We start from the raw sequence: 23,244 nt of genomic DNA, 5'->3' as shown, positions 1-23,244 counted from the left end.
TGCATTAATGTTTTTGTCTTCTCCTGCACCTATTTTCACTGGCGAACTGGTGCTTTTACACTAAAAGTCTATGTTATGCAGCCATAGGCACGTAAATAAATAAGGAAAAGGGTCTTAGTTCTTAAAAGTAATGAAAATTTATTCAGGTTTGCATTGCTGGTTTGAGAACCTTCCTTTAGACAGGGTTTAGTTTCTTTTCAGAAGAGGCAGTATCTATTTCTCTCATTAATCCTTTCATTGCGAAACTCATGTTAACAACAGTGCACAGAAACCGCTCTACATGAGTTATGTCTTTTTGATTTTATCAGTCTAATTGAATCAGTGTGGATATATTTACATCTGTATAAAGCTACCCTTTACAGTACAGATTTTTCCTGTTTTAAGAGACAGAAGGAAAGACGTGTTTGCTCTGAGGTCATTCTGTTGCCGTGTGAGAGGTCAGTGGTACCAATACCACCATGTTGGGTAAAAGATGTACGAGAGGAGCCACTCTCCTAGCCAAAGTAGTACTTGCAGTAAATAAAAAAAAAAAAAAAAAAAAAAAATAAAAAATCTGTGTCAAGACCAAACTATAAGTGAACATAAGTGTAGCTTCTTTAAAGTGTATTTGCTACTTGAAGCTGTTTCATCTCAAAGAAAAAAATCATTTACATATTTGAGAAGTCTTTACTGTAGAGGCTCCATTTCTGACAAAGTCCCACTTTTTTGTCTGGGCATTTAATCACCGTATCTCATGCATCTTAACTGCCTCCTGAACAACAGCAAGAAGTTTGATACGCATTGCTGGTGGGGACGTTGAACCTTCTTCCCTACAGTAACCTACCGTGGAGCATCCAGTCCATAGTTATGGTCAGAGGACTGCAGAGAAAGTCCCCTTTCAGACTAATTCTTGCTTAGCCATAAAGCAGGTGGTACTAAACTGTTCTTTTTGTTCACTGTGGACAGAACAAGGCTGAATGGGTCTAAAAAGCTAGAAAAGAAATTTAGGCTGGACAACAGAGAAGCCTTTCTTGCTGGCAGGGGTAGATGGGTGTGGTACGTCCATCACTAAGGATTTTTAAGGCAGGTCAGACAGTTTTCAAGAATGGTTTGAGACTAAATCCTGCCCTGGGCAAGGAGAGGTAAATGCGTAATCTGTTCTCCTCCAGCCCTATTTCCTCTCAGTTTTTTATAACAATTTAATGAATATGGCGTCCCTGTGTATATTACTGATCTGTTCCTATACGTGATTCATTTTGCCCTTGCAGCACATGCAGCAAAGAAATCCTGATAAACGGAACTTGTTCATGTATAAAGGAAAAATATGACCCTACTTTAAAGTGCATTCAAATTCTGAAAGGCAGTTCTGACATCATCTTTTACTTTTGTTTTTCTGTGTACAGGATTCTCAGGTGTTTGTGACGCATCTGTTTTTAACATCATTGCATAACATGTTTTTAAAAGTGCTGGAAAAATATTCCAGCTTTTTTTTTTTTCTTTAAAATTTCAAAAATCCATTACAGGATTCAACTTTTCAGTTAACAGGATTATACAGTAAAAAAAAAAATTAGACAATATTGCAGTCGAAATAGACTGCAGAATTCTTACACATACTTTATTTGTGCTTCAGAAATTTGGCAATTTAAGAAGTCTACCCTATCTGTCATTCTTAAGGTCATCACAGTATCTAAAATCAATTTAGCAAGAAGATACTTAGCCAGTGCTTTGAAGCGTCCATACATAAATATTGCAATGTCATTCCGTTGGTTGGGATTATGTTACTTGCTGAATGATTGCTACTCATTTTTTGCCAGTATAGTCAATAAAAGTGACACTGAGAAATCTGATCTTTCTTCTCTGCAGGCCAGCTTTGGGTGGTCTCCTTACATCATCTTTTCGGCAGCACCAGGAGTCCTTGGCAGCAGAAAGAGAAAGACGACGTCAGGAGAGAGAAGAAAGGTTACAAAGGATAGAACGTGAAGAAAGGAACAAATTCAAGTAGGAAACAAATTTGCTCTCAGTCTGTTGCTTTAATGTGTGGTGGATTTGTAAATCATGGAGAGAGTCAATTGCAAAATAATTGAGTTCATGAGTAGTTTGCGTGTCTTTTTAGATACCTTTCTTGATTGAAGTATCTTAAGAGCTGGTATATTAAATGCATCATGATGAATTTTGGCATTTAATAAACCATCAATTTTTTTAAAGTCAGCTGCATATTTGCCAATTATACTGGCTGGATACCTGCAGAAGCCAGGTTTTATTAGCTAATATACTCCTCAAAGCATAAAATCAGTGAAGTGTGGGGTTTGAAGTTGAAACAGTGGGAGGAAGGTATCAAGAAGGGAGGAAGGGACAGCACTGAGACATCTTTAATTTAACGTTCTGCAAAGTAGAAGTATTTTGCTGTCTTGGGATGTATGATAGTGTTTTTGAACTACTTTTTCCTGCTCTTCTGAACATGTGTCTCTTCCTCCTAGACACAGCAACTGACAGAAAGTAATTATCAAAATTATTGCTCAAACCATGGCCAGACAAAGGCCCCAGCTGAATATAGGACTTTTCATTTTCACATCTGAGAACACATTATGTGCTGTGAGATCCCAGGGTATGCTGCCTGAGGATAGTAAGAGACAAGCCCTCTCTTCTTGTTAAATCCATGCCTGGAAATCCCAGCACAGGCATTAGTGAAGACTGCAGTGGGCTTACGATAGATGAGGAGCCTATACCTGAAGTGGTTTGCCTACTCTCTGAAGAGTGTACACTAAGAAACCAGTTTCATTCCTCATAAACAGGAGTGAAAAGTAAACATATTTTAGTAGTTAGAAGGCATAGTGTAGCAATCTAAAGAATGGTAGGATGAACATTTCATAGCCTTAGGGTTGGTATTTATGGAAAAGATGGCACTGGTTTTCATGTGAGCTTGTTTATTAGTATGCAGGATTGTTTTCACTGTAATCATCTCTTTAGCAAGAAGTGGAAATGGTCAGTGTCATAGTGAATTTGGAAAGAGGAGTAACTTACTAGTGGTTGGTTGGTTGGTTGAAGGAGATATTCTCCTGGCTCCAGAAGATAGCTAGTTTAGAAGAAAATGAGAGGCGGAGAGAAGGTGGAAGAGCACCATAATAGGATCTTTGGCAGCCAACAGCTGCCCAAGTTCTCCTGAAACAGAAACAATCAGGTCTCAGTCTTCAAGCATCTTCCAAAAACTCTCCCTCTAAGTGGTATCATAAGGCTGCAGCAGGCTGCCATGGACAGCCAACATGATCTTTCAGAAAGGAAACTCCCAGACCAAAAAAGCCACCAGGACATTTGGCAGCTTGACCTGTTTGAATAACAGATCTGCACATTTCACTAGAGGTTGGCTAGAGTAGTTGTTCTGTCACTAAAGCAGCTTCCTTAAAGTCAGAAAAACAAATTATTTAAAATATACATCATCCCATTACTCGAGAGTCAGAAACTGGTTAACTAAACGTCATGATGGTGTTGCATATTTAAGGTGACAATTTTTTCAATGCCTGGTGTTTTTCATCTCCTAGATTTGAGTTCTCTGGTCACCCGAAAGCTATAACTTGTGTTTGAGTAGAGGGCCTCCAAAGCCACCAAACTTTGCAGACAGACAGCATCCCACAGTTGATTAAACAGTCTGGTGGGAGGAGTATAAAGCCACAGCAGTCATGGACACTTTTGTAAGAGTACTTGGGGATTACATTATCGTATCATCAGTCTGGCTAGAAATCCAGTCTCTGAAGATGTATTTTTGATTAAAAATAGCACTTGCAATTCACAGCCTTTAAACTCGTGAGCAGTACTGGATTTACCATCATGACTCATTTGTTATCTCATTCTTTCCAAGTCTGCCTCGAGATCATTGCACTGGGTTCTGGCACCATTATTGACAAATTGAGGATAATTTAAAGGAGAGCATCAGCAGTTGTGAAAGAGCTTGGTTTTAGGAGAGGTGTTAAAAGGCTTCATAAGCTATTGCTAGCAAAAGGAATGCTTTGCATAATGAACGTTTGTCTGAGTAGAAGGACTATTTTACCCATTGAATGTATAGAACAATATGTCCTAAAATACAAGGGTTATTCTTCAGCTGTCGGGAAGGGTGAAAGTTGTCAGAGGGAAAGGAGTAATGTTAAAATTTGCCTCCTGAAAAATTCCTACATTTTCTTTTTTTTCCCTTGAAGTTATTACCATAGCTATTATAATTCCAAAGAATGCTCTAAAAATATGATAAAAGCATAAGCAATTCAGGGATTCAAAGGATGTGCAGATAGCCTGAAACAGTAATGTGTGTTTTCCCCATTAATGGACTTTTGAATAGCACTTGCAAGCAGATGTTTGATAGCTATTGGTATAGTAGATGATAAGTAATTCATTTGATGACACACTCTAAAGAGAAAAAATAGTGTTTTATTCATAAATAGAGTAGTTCTGAAAATCTTTCTGGTACTCACAGGTTACTCTGTGGAAGAATTGAACAGATAAGGTGATAGTCTCATCAGTTTTGTCCACCAGATTCAACCAAATATTAAAAATGTATTTTAAGGAACTATCTCACTGTGATATTGAGGCAGTCTGGACATTCACTGGGTTCTGCTGTGCTCTGAGTTAAATTTGCATCCATATTTGTGTATGTGACAGGCCTGCCTGAAATCACAGTGCTCAGGTGTCCAGCAAAGTTGACTTGGCAAAAGCTAAATATATGAGTTACTTGAGGAGCTGTGGGAGGTGCAGAGGTTTGTATCTAAAACTCAGGGTGAAAAATAAAGAAGTGAAAGGTTGTTACCTGTCCAGTGATCCTCTGTGCACCTTGTAAGACCAAGGAATTGCCCTACTCAGTAATGCCAGTCCGCTGTCCCATTTCCAACCGTGGCAGCTGAAACACACTGAGGAAAGGTAGATTAGAAAGAGGGCCGATACGGTAAGCTCCCTGCCTTGGTCTAACCTGCCAAGTGCCGCAGTCACTGTTTCAGGGCATTCTAGATGGAACAACTGAGGAATGGTTTAATAGCCAATGATGTGCCTCCTCGTTATGGATGAGTCCAGTTCATTGTATCTGATTTCAGATACCAGGTTTCAAAACGTGCTTCAAGTTCTTAACTTTTTGGGGTTTTTTTATAATTACTTGTAACGACCTTCCGAACTACATATTTGGTGTACGCGTACCTGTGGTGCATGCATGGATAAGTGAACACACATACTTTGCACCCTTTTTTACAAAAACAAACAAGTAATTTTTGTCGACGACAGCCTTCATTGTCTCTGATCAGCTTGTTTGTACTGCTCTTGGTTTCTCCTGCTGTACCTATACTTCTGTTACTTACCCTATTCTAGTTTCCTCTGCAATTTACTGCAATTCTCTTTTTAGCCGTGATTATTTAGACAAAAGAGAAGAACTAAGACAAGCAAGAGAAGAGAGGTTTGTATATAATGCATCCATCCTTCCCTTTGGTTGTTTGCACTTCCTATATTCTTTACTGTGGAGCTGTGGTGTTATTTACATTTTTAACTCTGCATGCACAGAACACTTTTCTTCCAAAAGACTTCTATAAGAAAGCGGTCATTTCATTAAAGAGGAGAATGAAGTCCAGATGTAAGCACAGCAATAAATGAAGAGCAGTGGGACTGGAATGCATAAGAATGATTGATGATCTATCTTTTATCTATTTGTGTGGGGAAATAAGCTTACTCTGTTTGCCTCAGAAATTTGCCCGAATTTAGCATAGTTATAAATTGAATAAGCCTGTGTTTCTCACCCAGTGGGTCCCAAGCTTTCTGGAGGGTCAGAAAAGGCAACTGAGGATAACGGAAATTGGGGTCACAAGCATTGCAAAATTGTAGTCACAGGCTGATGGAAATGGTTCTGACCTACTCCCAGCATAGTTTTATCTTTCAGGGCCAAGTTTTCTATGCCGGTCTCTTTAAACACCCGAGTAAATTACAAAGCTTAGCAGTGTTTATCACTGGGGTATTGGTTTAGTTTTATTTAAATAGCTTATTTAAAGCAACTGAGCTTTTTTTTTTCCTTTTTTTTAATTCAATTAAATGGTTTAGAAACTCTGGGCTAGGCTGGGAGCTATGTGCTTATGAAAGCACATTTTTCAAGGAATGCTTGACTAAAGACCTTTGCCTTTCAGTAGCTTCATCTCTACCTCCACTAGTAATTATACCCTGGAGGGAGCTCTTGTTTTTACCTGGAAATTATGCACATTACTGAACAAATACTAGATGAAAAATCATCCAGATTGTTTCAGTTCTGCTTTTATAGTCCTCTAGAAGTTACTCTCTGGAGATACTTTTGGTTTGTCAAGAATTGGAATTACATTATCAAAGTGTGAGAGCGGCCATCTCAGAAATCCTTGTGTTGCTGCATTTTCATTTTGGGGATTGTTTTTGGTTTGGGTTTTTTTGTTTTGGTTTGGGTTTTTGTCATAAAACCATCATACAGGAGGCAGTTCGTTTCTGCAACTAAAGTCTGATCCATTGTGGCTGAAGTAGCTAACATCAAAAAATTATTTTGACATCTCTAAGAATGAGAAAAGGTGGATGAGCCAAAGCAGCTACAGTTTAAAGCATTTTCTGAGTGAAACACGTCTGAGCAGATAAGCATTGTACACTGATCTCAGCTGAGCAAAACCTTTTACAGTAAGCGTTGCTCATAAGCAAGATCTGAAACAAATCAGAAGCGAGCTCTCCAGCACTTTCATGTTGAAAAGGAATATGCCAAGTAAACTGGAGTATTCTGGGGGAAGCGTTCACCAGCAGGGCATCACTGCTGTGCAATCTGAGAAAGTTTCACTGGTCATTAGGAATGTGTCTTTATCCTTGGGGCTCTTTTGAACTGAAATGTTAAACTATCAGTTCTTCCTCATAAAGAGGACAGACACATTTGCTTTGACAGCACATAAATATTGGACAAAACTTCTGCAAGTGAAGTCTTGCACCAGTAGTTCATTACACTGGCCTTCTGTAACTTATTTTTCTTTAACAGACACCTTTGCACGACGAAGTTTCATTTCCTATAGCAAGTTGCACATTGACTTGTTTTAAGAGAATGAATGGACTGTAAGAAAATGCTATATCCAAGGTCCTAAAACCCTAGTTAAAATCTGGATTGCATGTTTCCTCCGTATCAGTCTGGAAAAGTAGGAGATAATATTGATTCCTATGAAAAGCACTGTTTTGTCTAAATACTGTCAAATCTTAGGGTCATTCTGCGAATTATTGTGCCACCATGGAGCACCAGAGTACAGGCACCCACTTTTCCAGTGGCTCTGGGGTGGCCTCAGTACACGGAAGAAAGATTCCTGAAGTTTCAAGGGGCCTGAGTGTAACTCAGCACCATTCATTTCATGTGTTCTTGCCATTCAATGATTTGAGGCCTTTTTTACTTTGCTTGGTTGGGTGTTTTCCAGTGGTAATTTAAAAATAAACCCAAGAAAGGTGATCTCCCAAGCCACCTCTAGTGTGATTTACAGCTCAAGTGCTCTCAACCTGATGACTTTGTTGGTACGTAAATACTTTAAGTTGCCCTCAGGGCATTGCTCAGAGACCTAGAAACCTCACAATGATATTTTCATCTACTTGAAGATGAGAAGTGGAATGTCTTGTTCACAAGATATACCAAATGGATAGCCCACGGACTTTTGGCTCTCTGTCTATAGAGAAGAGTCGGCACAGGCGTGATGATGTCTGCAGGTTTCCATGATTTAAAGGAATGCGGCAGTATATACAGAGGCAATGTGTCAGTCCTGTAGTGAAGGAACTGACTGCAGCAGAGGGGTGGTACCTAATCCTTTCAACTCTTTCAGCTTTTGGTCTTCATGAGACCTTGTGTATTTGATGCTGGCATTCGTTCGTTGTTAAGACATTGGGAAGAAACAAAAAAATAACCTAGATATATGTCATTTATCAAGTGTGAAGCACTAATAACTGATTCTTGAATTATTTTTATTTCTCAGTAAAATTGCTGTATCTGCTTATTAGGCTTCCTACTTGATAACTAGTTATGCTGGTGTGCTGCCATAAGAGTTGCTGTTCTGGTTCCCTTTTTTCTTTCAATATAACAAACAGATACATCTTGAGAAGGCACATCTTGGTGATAGTCCTCAGCTTTGCTGGTTGGCTGTGCAGCGCATGGCTACAGAAGCTAAAATGTTAAAGCAGCTGAAAAAGAGCTGAGGGCAGTAAAACATTGTAGTTCCCCCTATCGTAGAAGGGATCCAGCCAGATCTTTGTTGTAGTCTGTTGGCAGACTGCGAAACCCTCCTCGGCAGCAGCCAGCTGGGCTGTACCTGTTTGAGCTAAGTGATCAGCGTGAGTGGCTCTTTACGAGTCTGAAGGTCCCATCTGGTCGACTTGTGAGGAGGCGGAAGGTGCAGTACGTAAGTGACCAACGTCAAAAGGAAGAATGGCTTCGTGAACTGTAACAAAACTTTATGCTAATGCCAGCAAAAGGCTTTCTCCTCTATTGAAAAGGCAAAAATCATTCTCGAGAATTGGCTTCATGTGAGAACTGTAAACAGTTCCTATTTTATAACCATACAAGTATGTGGCTTGTTATATTTTCATCCAGAGTCTGTAGGGGTTCTCTTTCTTGCAGAATTTGTTCAAAGCCTGTGCATACCTCTGGAGAAATAAAAGAAAATGAGTTTGTTCCTCATTATTGCTGTTTGCAGTAAAGCAAATTACCTCTGAAAACACAAGGGCTGCTCTTCAAAGACACATTTCTATGCTCTATATGGATGTTTGCAAATGTGCATGCGTGTGTGGCTACCACATGTACTAAGCATGTTTGTTACCACATATGGCTGACTTCTTTACTCTGCCTGCTTTTAATGCATCCTTGTACACTAATTTGGGCTGTCAGTGAGGCAGAAGGGGGGAGAAGAGGTGTTCCCCGTTACGAAGTGTTTACAACAGCAGGTTATAGGAGGATGACCACAGCATTTCGAGGACACAAGCAGTAGTCTTGATTAACCTGTTTAACAGTTCACTTGTGGGTAAGACAAACAGTCTAAAGCCCAGTCCAGCTGTACTCATGAATTTATTCCTTAGCAAATAATGGTGGATAAAATTAGCAGACATCTGGAAGAGGCACATATTTCAAAGTTATTTTGGTCGAAATGTATAAAGCACACTATGAAGAATATGATTGGTAGCTGGTCTTAATAAACAGTTAGTGAGTTCTGCCTGCCTAAAATGCAAAACAGATGTATCTTTGTTCTTTTAAAGTGACTTTGATGAATAAACTACATGTGACGTCAGGTCCAAGCTATTGGATGTCTGAGTCCGGCAGAGAAATTTTTTAGAATAAAAAAAAGAAAACTTTCCATTGTAGACTCTGGAGAGAACAAAGTGAATTCCAGTGCATTGCTCTCAGAGCAAATAGAAGCAGGTTCAGAGACTTTAGATAGTCAATCCAAACATTTATTATTGGTATTGTTTTCAGGGAGATCTGTTTTTGTCTGCTGCACTGAACCATTTTCCTCTCCTTGCAGCAAGTCTCAGACTTTGGCTATTTGCATCAGTATTGAGGGGCTCTGGCTTTGGAGGTGTTTTTTTTTTAATTTATTTTTTTTCCCCCCCTCCCATTTTAGTTTTGGGAGAGGGAGGGCTGGGGGGAGGAGGAGAAGGAGGAGGGTGAAAAGGAGGACAGACAAATGCTTCCAAAAGGAGAAGGATTATGCAGACACAGTACTATACCTAAGGACTCTTTAACTCTGCTGGTTTTTGCTTTTGTTTTGTCATGAGCAATTTAATGTTTTTCAGGGCAATAGTCTTTGCTTTGGTGTGCATTTTTTGGCAGATTGACCAGGCAGGCAGTTTAGTGCTGTACCCCTCGTGTCAGGAAGTCGGCTCATTCTCTGCAGGTGTTTCATCCATAAACAAGCATCAGCCACAGACTTCTTTTTCTTTACGGAAACCCTCTGGAATTTAACTTTCAGATACAAATACTTGGAGAGGTTGGCAGCAGAGGAGTATGAGAAGGAGCTGAGGAGTCGGAGCATAAGCCGAGGCAGAAGTGAGCTGTCCTTGAACCTGAGATCTCCTTCAGCCCCATCCTCACCAGTACCCAAGTGCGTCAGCCCGGCATCCATAGATTCCCAGGAAGACCTGAAGACCCCTTCCACCCCTTGTGGGACCCCTCAGCCCTCAGAAGGTAAGTGAAAAGGAGGGCAGGGGACAGAACGGTGGTTTTATCACAGTTTCTCTTGGGCTAGCAGTGATTTTTGATTCATGAGTGCAAGAATATAACCTCTGAGGTGCCAGAGTAGAGGGTCTTATATTGTTTCATGCTGTCTTCCTAAATTGCCTCTTTTTTTTCCCTAGATTTGGATGCCTTCTAGTCTATTCAAGCAAAGAATATACTGCTAATTGCTGCTATGATTTATGGTATCATTGTCTGTTGCTATTAGAATGGAATAATTGGAAAATACAGCATACAGAGGGTCTTAATTTTAGCATCATGTTCCTTGTATATTAGAAGTTACTGAATACTAAACCAACAAAATTCCTGCCAACAGATTTTGCTTATGTGGTTTCTCTGAAAGAAATGCAACAGATGAATGCCAAGATTATAATAACCTTCCAGCAGAGCACAGGCTGAATGGGACAAACAGAAAAGGTCTTGAATTGAAGGCAGGGAGGGTATGTTGGTTATTTTTAACACCAACAAAAACTCTTAAAATTGTAGCACAAGTAGTAAAGGACTTAAAAGAGACCACAGACAATTAGTAAAAAGGAAAGTATAATTAGTGTTTGCACAGTTGGTTTGCTGTCATATAATTTATTGGTGTGCAGAGCAATATTTTTTGTGTGTGCACGTCATTCTCCCACTTGCTTCATGTACCCCTGCTTCGGTCCTCAAAAAATCACCCACCATACAGATTTATATTTGTGCCACATGATGTTGCATTAACATTGGGAGCTAGAATGCATGTTGAGGGTGAATTATCGCCATCATTCATTTTTATTTTATTTTATTTCCTGCTATGTGCTGTTGGTGATTAATGCATTTGTAACTTGCACCGCTTGGTTTTATTGAGTGTTATGGCTGGTAGCATGCTATAAAGCAAGGCAATTTAAGAAAAAGTTACAAATACTTGAATGTTGCATATGTTTATCCTCACCATACTAAGTAGGTGAAGTTTATTTAATTTAGGTTTATGTATTTTCCCAATTCTATTCCCAGTTTTCTTGTCTGGCACCTTAAAAGTCTCAGTGGAATCATGTGAACTTAAAAAACACGGATATTTTCCTGTAATACTGATATTCAGAAACATCCAGTTGCCCCTTTTTTTTTGAGTGCAATATTGCTTTTAAAGCAAATCAGCTGGATTTTTCCACCATTAGGATTTCAGAGCTGGGTAGGGAGCAAGTATCTCTTTTATGATGATTATTTTAACATATTTCTCCTGGAAGCATTCAAAAAAAATTGCAGCATGAAATGGAGCAGCACAATCCATTTGGAGAATACATTTAGAGCAGGTGTACAGGGCAACTTCAGGCAGCCAGAATATGGCAAAGATATCAACACGTGGGTAGGCGGGACATCTCCACTAAAACTCCTGGCTATACCAGTAGGCATCAGAGGGCAGCACCTGGAAGCCTGGCAAATAGACTGCAAAGAGAGAACACATGGATGGGGCAGGGTAAGCCTCCAGCCAAGGGCAGCTGCAGGCAGATGGCCAGGACAGCACCAGAAGAGGGGCTTGAAATCTGCGTACTCCAGTGGGAGCTGTGCATGAGGAAGGACTGCTGTTTCAGGCTTACCAAAAGCATTGGAAAGGTCAGATGAAGTAACGAGCATGTGGGCAGGGCAGGCGCTCTCATCTGGAGGTGGCCAGATTACTGGATGTCAGCCAAACAGCTGGCAAGTTTATTTATAGATTTTGTGCCATGGCCTCTAGACAATTATCTGAGTTCCTTATGCTCCGTAATGAATTAAAATCTCAACTTTTACTGTCTTTAGGGAATGTTATGAATCCCACTTAATAGATAGAAAAAATGAGGCATTAGCTTGCTTAGCCCATTGTAGGAAGGCTGAAATAGAGCCACGGACAGAAACCAGACTACTTGCACCCCAAGCAGTTGCTTTGAACATGGGGGTCATCACCACCTTCCTTAAGAAGGAAATGGATTTTGTCTGGAGAACTTTGTCCCATGCTGTGAAATGTCTCAGTATCTTTACCCAGAATATAAGCCTGGACTTACTGAGCTGAAGTGTTTTCTCATATAAAACAATTGGTTCCACTAAAGTAATCAAGTCTTGTAAGACTCACTCTTGTAAAACTTGGGGTATGGCATTCAGAGGAAATGAAGGCAGTCCCATAACTGCAAAATGGAACTTAATATTTTTTTTTTCAGAGCAGCTACTTCCTCTTTTGTAATTTCATTGGAGAGTATTTTATGAAGTGCACATGTGCAGTAAAGGAGAGCAACAATAACCAAGACATCTCTGAAGTCAATCCACAAAGGAATTGGAGAGAAACCCTTCTCTGAGAGGAACAACTTTTTTAGCACTTGAGGAAGTAAGCAGACCAACCCGAGTGCACACTGTGGACAATAGGAAACCTTATGAACATATTAGTAGCTGAGTAGGGTTCAAATACTGCCTAAAGTATGACTGGTGAAAGCATCTCTGCAGATGGAGAAGCACCAGAGTGTGAGGGCATGGTGAAGCCCTTGCAGTGCCAGTTGTAGAGCCAAAGGAATCACAGTACAGAAGTTCAGAGGAGGAACTGGGGTGGGGGACAAAGAAAAGATCATTTCTAACTTGATGAAGAAAGAGCAAGTTCCCTACCGGTGATCACTCTGTGCTAGTTTTTACCTTCACAAGGAATGGGACGATAAGATTGGGGTGGGGGTGAAGAGAGAGAGTTCCTGCTTTTTTTTTTGTCCCGTGCTGGAGGAACTGAAGGGAGGTAACAACCAAGACTTTAAGCGATGCCCGAACAATTGAACCAAGAGGGCTTCAGACTTACTGTGTGCATCCTCAAGAGACACTTAGCATACATATCTCCCAGCTCCAAGTAGAGACTAGAGAAAATAGATGAAGATGCGGTTGCCTAATCTCTTACAGCGGCAGGGGATTAGATGTGGGCCCAGAGGGATGTTTGTTCTCTCTGAGGGCTTATAGGACTGGGGGGTTGAGGTCTTATCAGCAGGTACTAAGGATACTACATCTTGTGTCTGCTTCAGAGTGTGTTTATGGTTGAGTATCGAAAGAAAAGTCATTTTCCTCCATGTCCCTGTATAGCATTAGAAGTTCATAACCATCTTTTTCAGAAGGGAGCAGCTTGCTGTCCTCTCTAACCTCTCACTCAACAGAGGGCTATCGCCAGCATCTGATCAGATTGTAGCAGATTAGGATGCTAGGGCCTTACGTGGCCAAGTCTTGAAAATGTCAGAAGATGCAGATTACACCATCTCTCAAAACGAAAAAATCTTTACACATTCCTTGAGGGACCCTGCTACCATCTCTTTTAGAGATGAGGTTACACAGCTTCTTTGGGAGATTTCATTCTTCCAAGAAGTCTTTGCATTTTTTTCCAGTAATACTTTTGTAGAGATTAAGACCTGGCAGAAAAAGAAATGGGCATATGACTCGAAACTTAGTCCTTAAAGCCACATTCAGTTTTTCTCCTCCTGATTAATCCAATTGCAAGTAAAACTTCTCATTTAAAGACTGCAACTGCCTCATTTGTTTTAATGGGGGGGGAGGGGGGAAGGGTGAGGAAGCTAAGCCTTGAGAAAAGTGTGAAAAATAGCATATGCAAGTGAAAAGAGATAACTAATGAATCTGGCAATCCCAATTTAGGTTTTAAGAACTGAATGTGTGTAAGAATTGGGATTTTTTTTTTTTTAAATGTTGCTTATAATGGCATCATACTTCTTAATGTTTTAGGAATGCTACCTTTGCTGTTGATGCTTTTTGATATGACCATGCTTGCTTCCCTGGGTCTTTGCACTCTCTGCCAGCAGAAGTCTGAAGACGGGGAACAGATCCTGGTCTGTTTTCTAATTCTGTTGCCACCTGCAAGGTTGCCACTTAGAGTAGTGCCTTGTCTGGTGTGAAAATTGATCCGGTAGATACGGGACTGAAAGTTCCAGCTCAGTTCAAACAGGCCACCACTAAGCATTCACTGAGAATTGTATTTTTTAATATGTTTAGAAGTTCTCACTGATATCAGCCCAATGGATTACATGATGGAACTGCAAGTGATAGACACTTGTCTAGCTCACTGGCTTTGTCCTCTGGCTAGTGTTTGCTGACAGATTTGATTTTTGAACTGCTTTTTAAGGGAAGCGCCTCTGGACTTAGCTCACTATTCATAAGTTATTTGGGTTATTGGGGGATTGTTTGACATGATCCCTAAAGAGAGAGAGAGAGAGAGACACTGTCAAAGCGAGTGTCAACATATCCCTGTTTTGTTCTGGAAGCGGTTAGATTTTGATACTCCTTGAACTCAAAAGAGCAGCTTGTGTCAGTATATTGCTCTTTACTCTCTGTTATATGTTGTATTCTGCTAAGATATTGCATATTTCTGGTATGTATGGAATATTTCTTGTTCGAAGAGTCTCCCCTGACTTTATCCTATTGAATCTTCAGTGTAGCTTCATGATGACAAAGGTGCCATAAGCATTAGAAGTCCTGGCCATGTTTTAGTCAACTTTTCTCCACCTGAGCTGTTGCAGTTGACCTTTTTGGTTATTGCATGACAGCTTTTGTTTTAGAGAGAAGCACCTAAAATTAACATGAAATTGTGATGAATTGACGACATTTGTATGTATGCACCATTGCAGCGTGGCAAGCTCAGAGTCTTTCATGCTACAGTACCATGTTAGTTCCAGGAACTCCTGAAGGATTCCTAAGCTTGCATCTCAGTTATACTCAAATCTTGGCTTGACTTTAAAATGCCCTTGTGCTATACCTACACACTGACAGCTGTGATCAGAAACACACCACTGGGATTCAGAGTGTCTGCCAACTTCTTTCCAGCTCTCTAAACTTTGATTCTCTCATAGGCAGGGTCAGGCATACAGTCGTAGGTAAGCTACGTTTAGAGACACAAGGCATGTGCAGAACTGCTCGCATCTCTAATGTTAGGCTTTTAGATGTTGTCTATGTAGAAGAGGGAGAAAGGTAAGCTTCTAGCTGGGAGTCTTTTAAAACATCTTAGAGATTTGAGTGAGCACGGGCTATATATTAAATATTATCTGTACATTTCTTTTATATAAATGTATTATATATGCATGTCTGGTTATTTAGCTACAAATTTAAAATCAATTGTGAAAGTGTAGAAGCTTAGCTTCAATGAAATCAGTGGCAAAAAAATAATTTGCTTTTTTGTACGCTTAAATTATATGAAATTAAGTGGAATCGCGTGGCGCTGAAGATGCATTATTGAAAGCTAGTTTAAAAACATATGTGTTATTGTAAAGATAGGCATGGGCATTGTTAGAAATCCTTATTCTTCATATGGGTGTCTCAGAAAATAGGATAGGCATGCAACATGAAACAGTCTTAGGAAACCATTGTGACCTTTGTTATTTTGGCTTATACTTTCTCAGGATAAATCTATTTACCTGCTCCCTAGAGGACTGAAATGTTTGGATTGCTTTCCAATGAGATGCTTTTTTCCCTTCAAAGATACATGTAGTTCTTGAAGAAAGTCTCATCATATATCATGCGATCCAAAGACCGTGACAACTCCAGAAGGTTCTTTTGCAATATTCTAATGGAAAGAAGTTAACAGAGAGGAAAAAACAAGTGTGACTTGGTCATAGTAGTTCAGCCACCCAACACAAGATTTAGTACAGAGGGAATTTGGGGAGTATGCAGAACTAACATGCATGCCCATTTTCATCACTCTTGCATGGCCATTTCAGTTTTCAGAAAATTGTGAGCTGCTTGATGTGAATATGTGTGGATGCTCTTCAGTTTCTTTGCAGCATGCAGAGAATATTTGCATGTGAAAATCTGCTGGTTTAGCTAAAAATCATGAAGGCGAACGGATGAATTTCACTGTCAGTGATAAAGCAGGGAAGAAGAAACCAGGTGTACTATCAACAGTGTTTACTGTGTGCCAGCTGATAAAAAAAACTCATCGTATGCCATATGCCAACCAACTGGAAACTAAATTTGTGCCATATGCCAAGCAGTTGGAAACTCTGTTCAGTTTTGCTATGGCTATTCTGAAGCAAATGTGCATGAAAAAACATATGGTTTTTGTCAGCCAAATGTATGACAGTGCCATTTCCAGACTGTGCCATTCAACTGTGTTAATAAAACTAATATTTGTATTTTTTCGTTGAAGTGTTCCTCATCAGGTGAAAAAGGAATTCTTCCAGAACCCAAAGAAAATTCAACCAAAAGCCAAAACCTCCCTCCTTTTTTTTTTTTTTTTTTTAAAAAGATCTCTTCCCTCCTGGCTCTGTCTAGGCACTGAGTTGTCAATGTCATGCTCAGGTGGGATGCCCATTTTCTGCGGATTTGTTCAAATCCTTATGCGAGTCCAACACTCCAGCTGTGGAAGTATGTATAAAAACAGTGGGCTGGCTCCAGACAGCAAGCGAGGGGGTTTGCCAGGCCACTCTCACATGCAATGCTGTCGTCGCACAACATTCATCAGTCTGTTGCTCCTAATGTTCAGCATGCCGTGGACTTGCTTTTTATTTTCTTTCCATAAGGCACTTGTACAACTTTCACATCGCTCTCGTTTAGAGGGGTGAGCCTGAGAAGACTCCGCCATTAAGTGAATCTCTTTCTCCCGTTGTTCTCTCCGCCAGTGAGTGCCAGTGAACCCGAACCAGAGACAGAGACAGAACCAGAACCAGACCCAGAGCAGGAGGCTGAGGCCGAGCAGGGAACGGAGACACCCAAGGAAATAGAGGCTGCAGAGGTGGGACCAGAGAGTGAGGTGGAGCAAGGACCAGAGAGAGAGACAGAAGAAAGTGCAATACTCAGTGAAAAAGAGAGGCAGAATGAGGAAGTGAATGAAAAAGACAACTGCTCTGCATCCAGCATATCCTCAGCAAGCAGCACTTTAGAGAGGGAAGAGAGAGAGGACAAGTTAACCAGTGACAATGAAACTGGTAAAGTGAAGCTTTTTCAATAATGAAGGGTTTCTGGTGGAAAAAAAAAATGTTAAATTAGCAGCTCTGTTGTTGTGTTAATTAGCTAACAAACTCTTGGTGCCTATCTAAGACTTCCATCACCCTGGCCAAATCCGTTTCCATTCCATGCTTGGAAATCCACAGACCCTGGTGGGGTTTCTGTGTTTGACGGACAGTAAGGCCTTGATGAAATGAGGTTTGCTTTGACCCGAGACCATTTTCTTCCCTTAAGATGAATGTATTAACTATTGAATCATCGTGTTGCAGCGGCTTGCATCTCTAGATCCCGGAGAATTTATTTGGGTTTTCTACACATAAAACAACGAGAGGAGGGGCCCTGCTGACACCATTTGTCATGAGATTCCAGATACATTTTCTCATCCTACTAGCTTTTAGTGGAAGAGGAAGGGCAATGAGGACTGGGATGTTTGTTCCCCTCGAGTTTCTGGTCTTGGTTAGACTTCGGAAAGCAGAGAGGGATACATACGAGCTGCTGAAGATAGGTCTGGGCTGTGGCCATCCTTAGCTCATGTGGAGGATGTGCATGAAATAAACCTTGTATGGAAAAGACCGGTTCTGTAGTGACCAGTCAGATATGCCACCAGGCACCTGTAAAAGGTAGCCCAGACTGAAAAACACCGTAAGAACCAGTTTTCTGCCTGGAGAGATAATGACTACCAGAGCTTGACACACAGACCAAGTAGGGAGTAAAAGGCAGATTTTGACCTTCATTGATTAATTACTCTTTTCTACTTTTTAATAGAGAGGTAGAGGAATGTAATGTAATTAGGGCATTTGGTTTCCGAGTCTTCTTAGGGCCAAACAGGGGAGTGCATTGTCCTAAGTTTTCTAAATTCTAAATAAGAAGACAAGAATTGCTTCACAGTGTGAAATAGTCTTGCTCTTTCCTGAATGATGACATTGAATCACAGGGATTACCTCACAGAGATAAACTGTCAGATTGTACTGTTCATGTTTAAACCCTATCACTTTTTTTTCCTGGGAAGCATTAAGTTAATTTTATTCTAAATTTAAGAGCTATCTTCTTTTCAACCAGCACCAAGATCGAGTTACTTAGGATGCTCTTAAAGAACATAGATGGATATATATGTAGGAAAAGGAGGGGAAGTATGACAGATGGAGGATGTTGTTACACTGTGGCATAGTCCAAAGTGCAAGTAAGGGAGAACAGGTTACAGGTTTTTTTTTCCCCTCATCTTGTCTGTTCCCAACCTGTTACCACTCTAATTAAAGTGCTTATGTACTTTTTCTTAAAAGCTAAGAAATGTACCTTGTTATCAAAAAATCAACATCTTAAAATTTACCTATGTTACCAGTAGACCAAAGATTTATTAGGTTGTGCTCTGTAGGAGGTCTCATGTAGTGAGTTGTTTGCTCTCTAGTTGATGAGGAGATTCAGAAAGCAAACGAGAGCGCTTTTCTCCAGCAGTTCTCACATTCCCAACAAGCAGTTTGCCATTTATTAGGTAGCCCGTTAGTTTTGCCCAGATGCATTAAGGACAAAGGAATAAAGCCTTTGGTCCTGGCTCCTCCTTCATTAGCCATCCTGTTGAATTTGGCTTCCAACAAGTCTTCTTTCTCTGATGGTATTTCAAAGTTTTACCTGTGGAGAAGAGGGCAGAACAGGCCACCAAGGTAGCAAGAGTATTCACAGCAATAATTTTTGATTGCCTACGGCAGATGGGGGCAGGCTTGGGAAGCCCAAATTAGAGATTGTGTCTGGTGATCACAAATTCGTTTTAACATGCTCTGGTCAGATGTGTCATTATCTCAATCCTTCTTGCCCCACGTTGGGTGCCAAAAAGGACTGTTGTGGTTTAATTGCAGCCAGCAACTAAGCACCACACAGCCGCTCTCTCACTCCCCCCTCCAGGTGGGATATGGGGGAGAATTGGAAGAGAAAAAGCGTGGGTGGGTTGAGATAAAGACAGTTTAATAGAACAGCAGAGGAAACGAATAACAATAATAATGGTAAGAATTCGTATACCGAATGTGCAAAGCAAGTGATGCACAATGCAATTGCTCACCACCTGCCGACCAATGCCCATCCCATCCCCCAGTAGCGATTGCAGTCATGCCCCCTGCCTCCCGGCCATGACGACCTATGGTATGGAATAGCCCTTTCGCCAGTTGGGGTCAGCTGTCCTGGCTGTGCCCCCTCCCAGCTTCTTGTGCACCTGGCAGAGCATGGGAAGCTGAAAAAGCCCTTGACCAGTCTAAGCACTATTTAGCAACAGCTAAAACATCAGGGTGTTATCAACATTATTCTAGTACTGAGTTGAAAACACAGCTTGTTGCTTTCAGGAAAACTTTTCAAGTCTATCCTCCTTGGGATTGCTTTGTTTAAGTATCAGTCTTAGGAGAAATAGAAAGCTACTTATATTCCCTCATTTCCCTCAAGAGAAAAAGAAATGATTGCACATTGGAACAACATAGCAATATTTGACATTCCCTTAACAGTCATCTTTGACCGTGTTTCTCTTGCTGTGTGGTGTCGCCACATGTATTTAGGCCCAGTCAGCAGCTTGAGGCTTGGTGGAAAGTGGTGTTCTCTCCTCAATGCCGTGCTCGCTCTGAGCATCTAAGCCTTCCCAAGGCGGCCATATCATCAGAAGAGACGGGCCGTGGCGCAGAAGATACAGCAGGGCTTCTCTCGGCCCGGAGAGAAGCGCTCTCTCAGCTACTAGGAAGAAAATTAACCCTACCCCAGTCAAAACCAGGACAGGGAATTTTGATGAGCGGTTTCGTAAAGGAATTAAGTCCTGGAGGATCCCAGCTGGTGAAACAGAGAGCGGGTAGGTCATGTGGAATTTGTAGAAGGGATCCTGAGAACAATCTTGAACATCTTTGAAGGAAAAGTTGGGAGTAGGGGGAATCCTCTGTGAGCGCTCATCTGGGTAAAGTCTGTGGTGTGGGGAAGGAGTTGTCTAGTCGCATTGCCTAGTGAAACTGCCTCAGAGGCAAATCTAAGAAACTACCTCAGGTGACAAATCTTGGTGAGAAAGCAAACCCATGGATAAAGGCTGAGGAAAACTAAATAGATGGAAAATGGAAGCAGTCAAGCCTCCTGTAGGAAAGTAGAAAGAAATAGTTTTGGAGGTTGTATCCATTGCTGAACAAAAGTCATTCTTTTGTCTGGGCTTAAGCCTCTGGACCCATTTTAAAATGTGGTTTAGAGGTTGATCTGAATAGAGGTGAGAGTTATTTGTGTCCATATGCTTTGTGCTGTGAAGACCCATCCTACCTTTTAACATGGTGTTATTTTGAAGGGGTGGGGGGGAATTGTGGGACCCTGGATATGGATCTCACCAAGGGGACACCTTCTCAAAGCACAGGGCTAGATGTTGTGGTAAGAAAGCAACTCTGTTGCTGAAGGAAGATAAAAAATGGTAAAAATCATAAAATATGTTTAAAACTCTAAACTATGGGAAAAGGTGGGAGCATAAGGGAAGAAACAAAGATAAAATGGAAGTTTAAGAGAAAGGGCAACTGACAGTTATAGAAGAAAATCTTTAACCACAAGGGGCTAAAAGGAAGGCAGGCTAGCAATCAAAATAAAATGTGTTTAAGAAGTAGAAGTTATAAAAAATACATTGATAAAATGTGTAAAGACTATGGGGAACAGATGGAATCCCATACAGGAAATACAGCAAGTGTGAAGAATTATCTTTGTCCATGTTTAATCACTTCATCTGATGCCCACTGGAAAAAGAAGCACCATAATTCTGAGACACATTATCCACATTGGTTAGCAGTATTATATTCAGGGAAATGTAGTCAAAGAGATGCTTACATCATTTATTTTTACAATTTGACTGCTATAGTTTTTTAATTATGGTGCTGTCTCAAATGTGGTATTTTGCAGATTATTGTTGAGAAAAGCAACAGTCAGAAAGATGAAACTTCATTACACTGACATGGTAAATGATTGTGATGTGGGGAGAAGGCCACTAGGCTTTAAATGGCATCATATATTACAAGGAGGGTAACAGTGGTTGATGAGCAGCATTTTCAAAAATCTTTTCTAAAGGTGCTCATATTCCTAGAAATAACTTGAAAAATCTTGGTTATTCTTATACTCCCTGAGTTGCCTTGAGAGCTGTGCCCAGGGTATGCAGCCTGCTCTGGGATTCAAATAGTCTTCAGGAGAAACCTGAACCTTGAAATCCTGACAGTTACATAGTCCCTCCCAAGCTACACTGACTAGTTTCTGCTCCCATTGGTTTTTTGAGACTTACTCCCAGCCCATCTAGATTGGGCCATATATCAGCACTGACACTTATTTCAACATTTTCTGTCTGAAACTGATTGCTCAGTTTCAGACTAAATGTGCATGTGTCCCCCAGTTTTTTTCTGGTGGCTTGAAGAGTGTTCCGTGTTCCCTCCCCTTGACGCTTCCCATCTGTGCATGTGATTGCAGGTCCATGGTCGCAGACCATTCAGGATGCTGGTGTGAATGAGCAGTGCAGCAACATCCTCAACAACAAGCGGTTTATGCTGGACATGTTGTATGCGCATAACAAAAAGCCCAAGGATGAAGAGGAGAAGGAGCTGGAGGCGAAGGAGGAAAAGAAGGAGACGGAGGAAAGCGAGGAGTCACTCACTAGCCTAGCCAGTAGGATCTCTATCCTTCAGGCCACAAAGCAGGCCAAAGATGAAAGTGTCAAAAAGATGGAGATCGGAAATCTGGACAACCAAGGCAGCGTGAAAGCCTTTGCGGAAAAATTCAACAGTGGTGAGCTGGCCAAGGGGACAGCCGTGCCTGAAGATGAAGTCAGTGAACAGGTCCCCGAGAAAACACCAGCACAGCCAAAGAAGGAATCTGACTACATCTGGGATCAGCTCATGGCTAATCCTAGAGAACTTAAAATCAAAGACATGGATTTTACAGACTTGGGGGAGGAGGATGATGTAGATGTGTTGGACATGGATATGGGTCCTGGGGACTCCCTTGTTCCCCCTCCTCCACCTCCACCTTCTTTTCTGGGTTTGCCTCCTCCACCACCTCCCCCGCTGTTTGGATGTCCGCCTCCACCTCCACCCTCTGCTAATTTATTGGCTCCTCCTCCGCTGTTCAGCACTCCTCAGGGTTTAGGGTCACCCCAGGTTTCTAGGGGTCAGCCAGCATTTATAAAGAAGAAGAAAACCATCCGTCTGTTTTGGAACGAGGTACGGCCATTTGAGTGGCAGTGTAAAAACAACAAACGCTGCAGAGAATTCCTGTGGTCGAAACTGGAACCCATTAAGGTGGACACTTCCAAACTGGAGCATCTCTTTGAGTCTAAATCCAAGGAACTGCCTGTCACAAAGGTACAACCCATATTCAGCTTGCTATTATTTTGCTATTGTATTGGTATTCATTCTGACTTAGATCTAGGTGATTTATGTTGTTTATATGAAAACACTGGAAATTACTGGATGTGTTTCTAGCTTGGCCTATGACAGAAGATATTCCATGGCCTGAAACTAGGAGATGAGGCTACGGTGGTGTACATGCCAAGCTGCCCTCTTCTCTCAGGCCTACTGGTCTGGGGATATCACTTCAGGTGGGGAATGCCAACAAATTTTGCAGTAGGTTGGTTGTAGCTGAGTGCCGAACCAGGTATTGAAATTTGAAATGTTTTCTGTTACATTCATATAAAGGTCACAGTGTGGTGATTCATTTGACAGTTCGTCACTTGGCAATATATTCCTAATCGTTGTGTAGAAAGGTTAGAATATCAGATTGGATCTGCTGCAAAACCCCTACTCAAGTGCTTTGTTCCAAAGGATCTGTTTATCAGCTGGACCAAGTTTACAGCTAAACTCTGCAGGGGTGTTGGGTTTTTGTTTTATACTGGTGAACAGGCCTATTTTAAATCCTTCATTTTCACAGTGTGGCTATCCAAATTTTAGGATAGAGGCTGGCACAGAAAATGCCTCTGTAGCTAGTGTTCCCTCTTCCTTAGGAGCATTGTTATAAAATTAATAAAATAAAAGGCTGATGCATGGCTGTTTTAACATTAGACTCAACAACAAAGGGAAGTCTTTTATGATTAAATTTAGTAGGAATTTGAAGTAGCATTAGAAAAGTTACTAGCGTGAACATTTGTTTTTCATGACTGCATAAACTTTTTCTTC

General features: G+C 41.0%; 1 protein-coding gene across 1 annotated transcript in view; it reads left to right on the top strand.

Annotated features, from left to right (window-relative positions):
* Positions 1-23,244, top strand: part of FHOD3 (formin homology 2 domain containing 3) — a 165,987-nt gene that overhangs the window by 81,943 nt on the left and 60,800 nt on the right. Inside the window, exons 9-13 of the mRNA XM_035895475.1 lie at positions 1,843-1,977; positions 5,351-5,401; positions 9,930-10,144; positions 16,777-17,082; positions 21,545-22,434. Coding sequence (XP_035751368.1) covers positions 1,843-1,977; positions 5,351-5,401; positions 9,930-10,144; positions 16,777-17,082; positions 21,545-22,434 — 1,597 coding nt within the window. The remainder of the gene's footprint in view (positions 1-1,842; positions 1,978-5,350; positions 5,402-9,929; positions 10,145-16,776; positions 17,083-21,544; positions 22,435-23,244) is intronic.

This window comes from Egretta garzetta, unplaced genomic scaffold (genome assembly GCF_000687185.1).
Source record: "Egretta garzetta isolate BGI_Z169 unplaced genomic scaffold, ASM68718v1 scaffold405, whole genome shotgun sequence".
NCBI lineage: Eukaryota > Metazoa > Chordata > Aves > Pelecaniformes > Ardeidae > Egretta > Egretta garzetta.
Note: the sequence above shows the minus strand (reverse complement) of the source record. Positions and strands in the feature narration are given on the sequence as shown.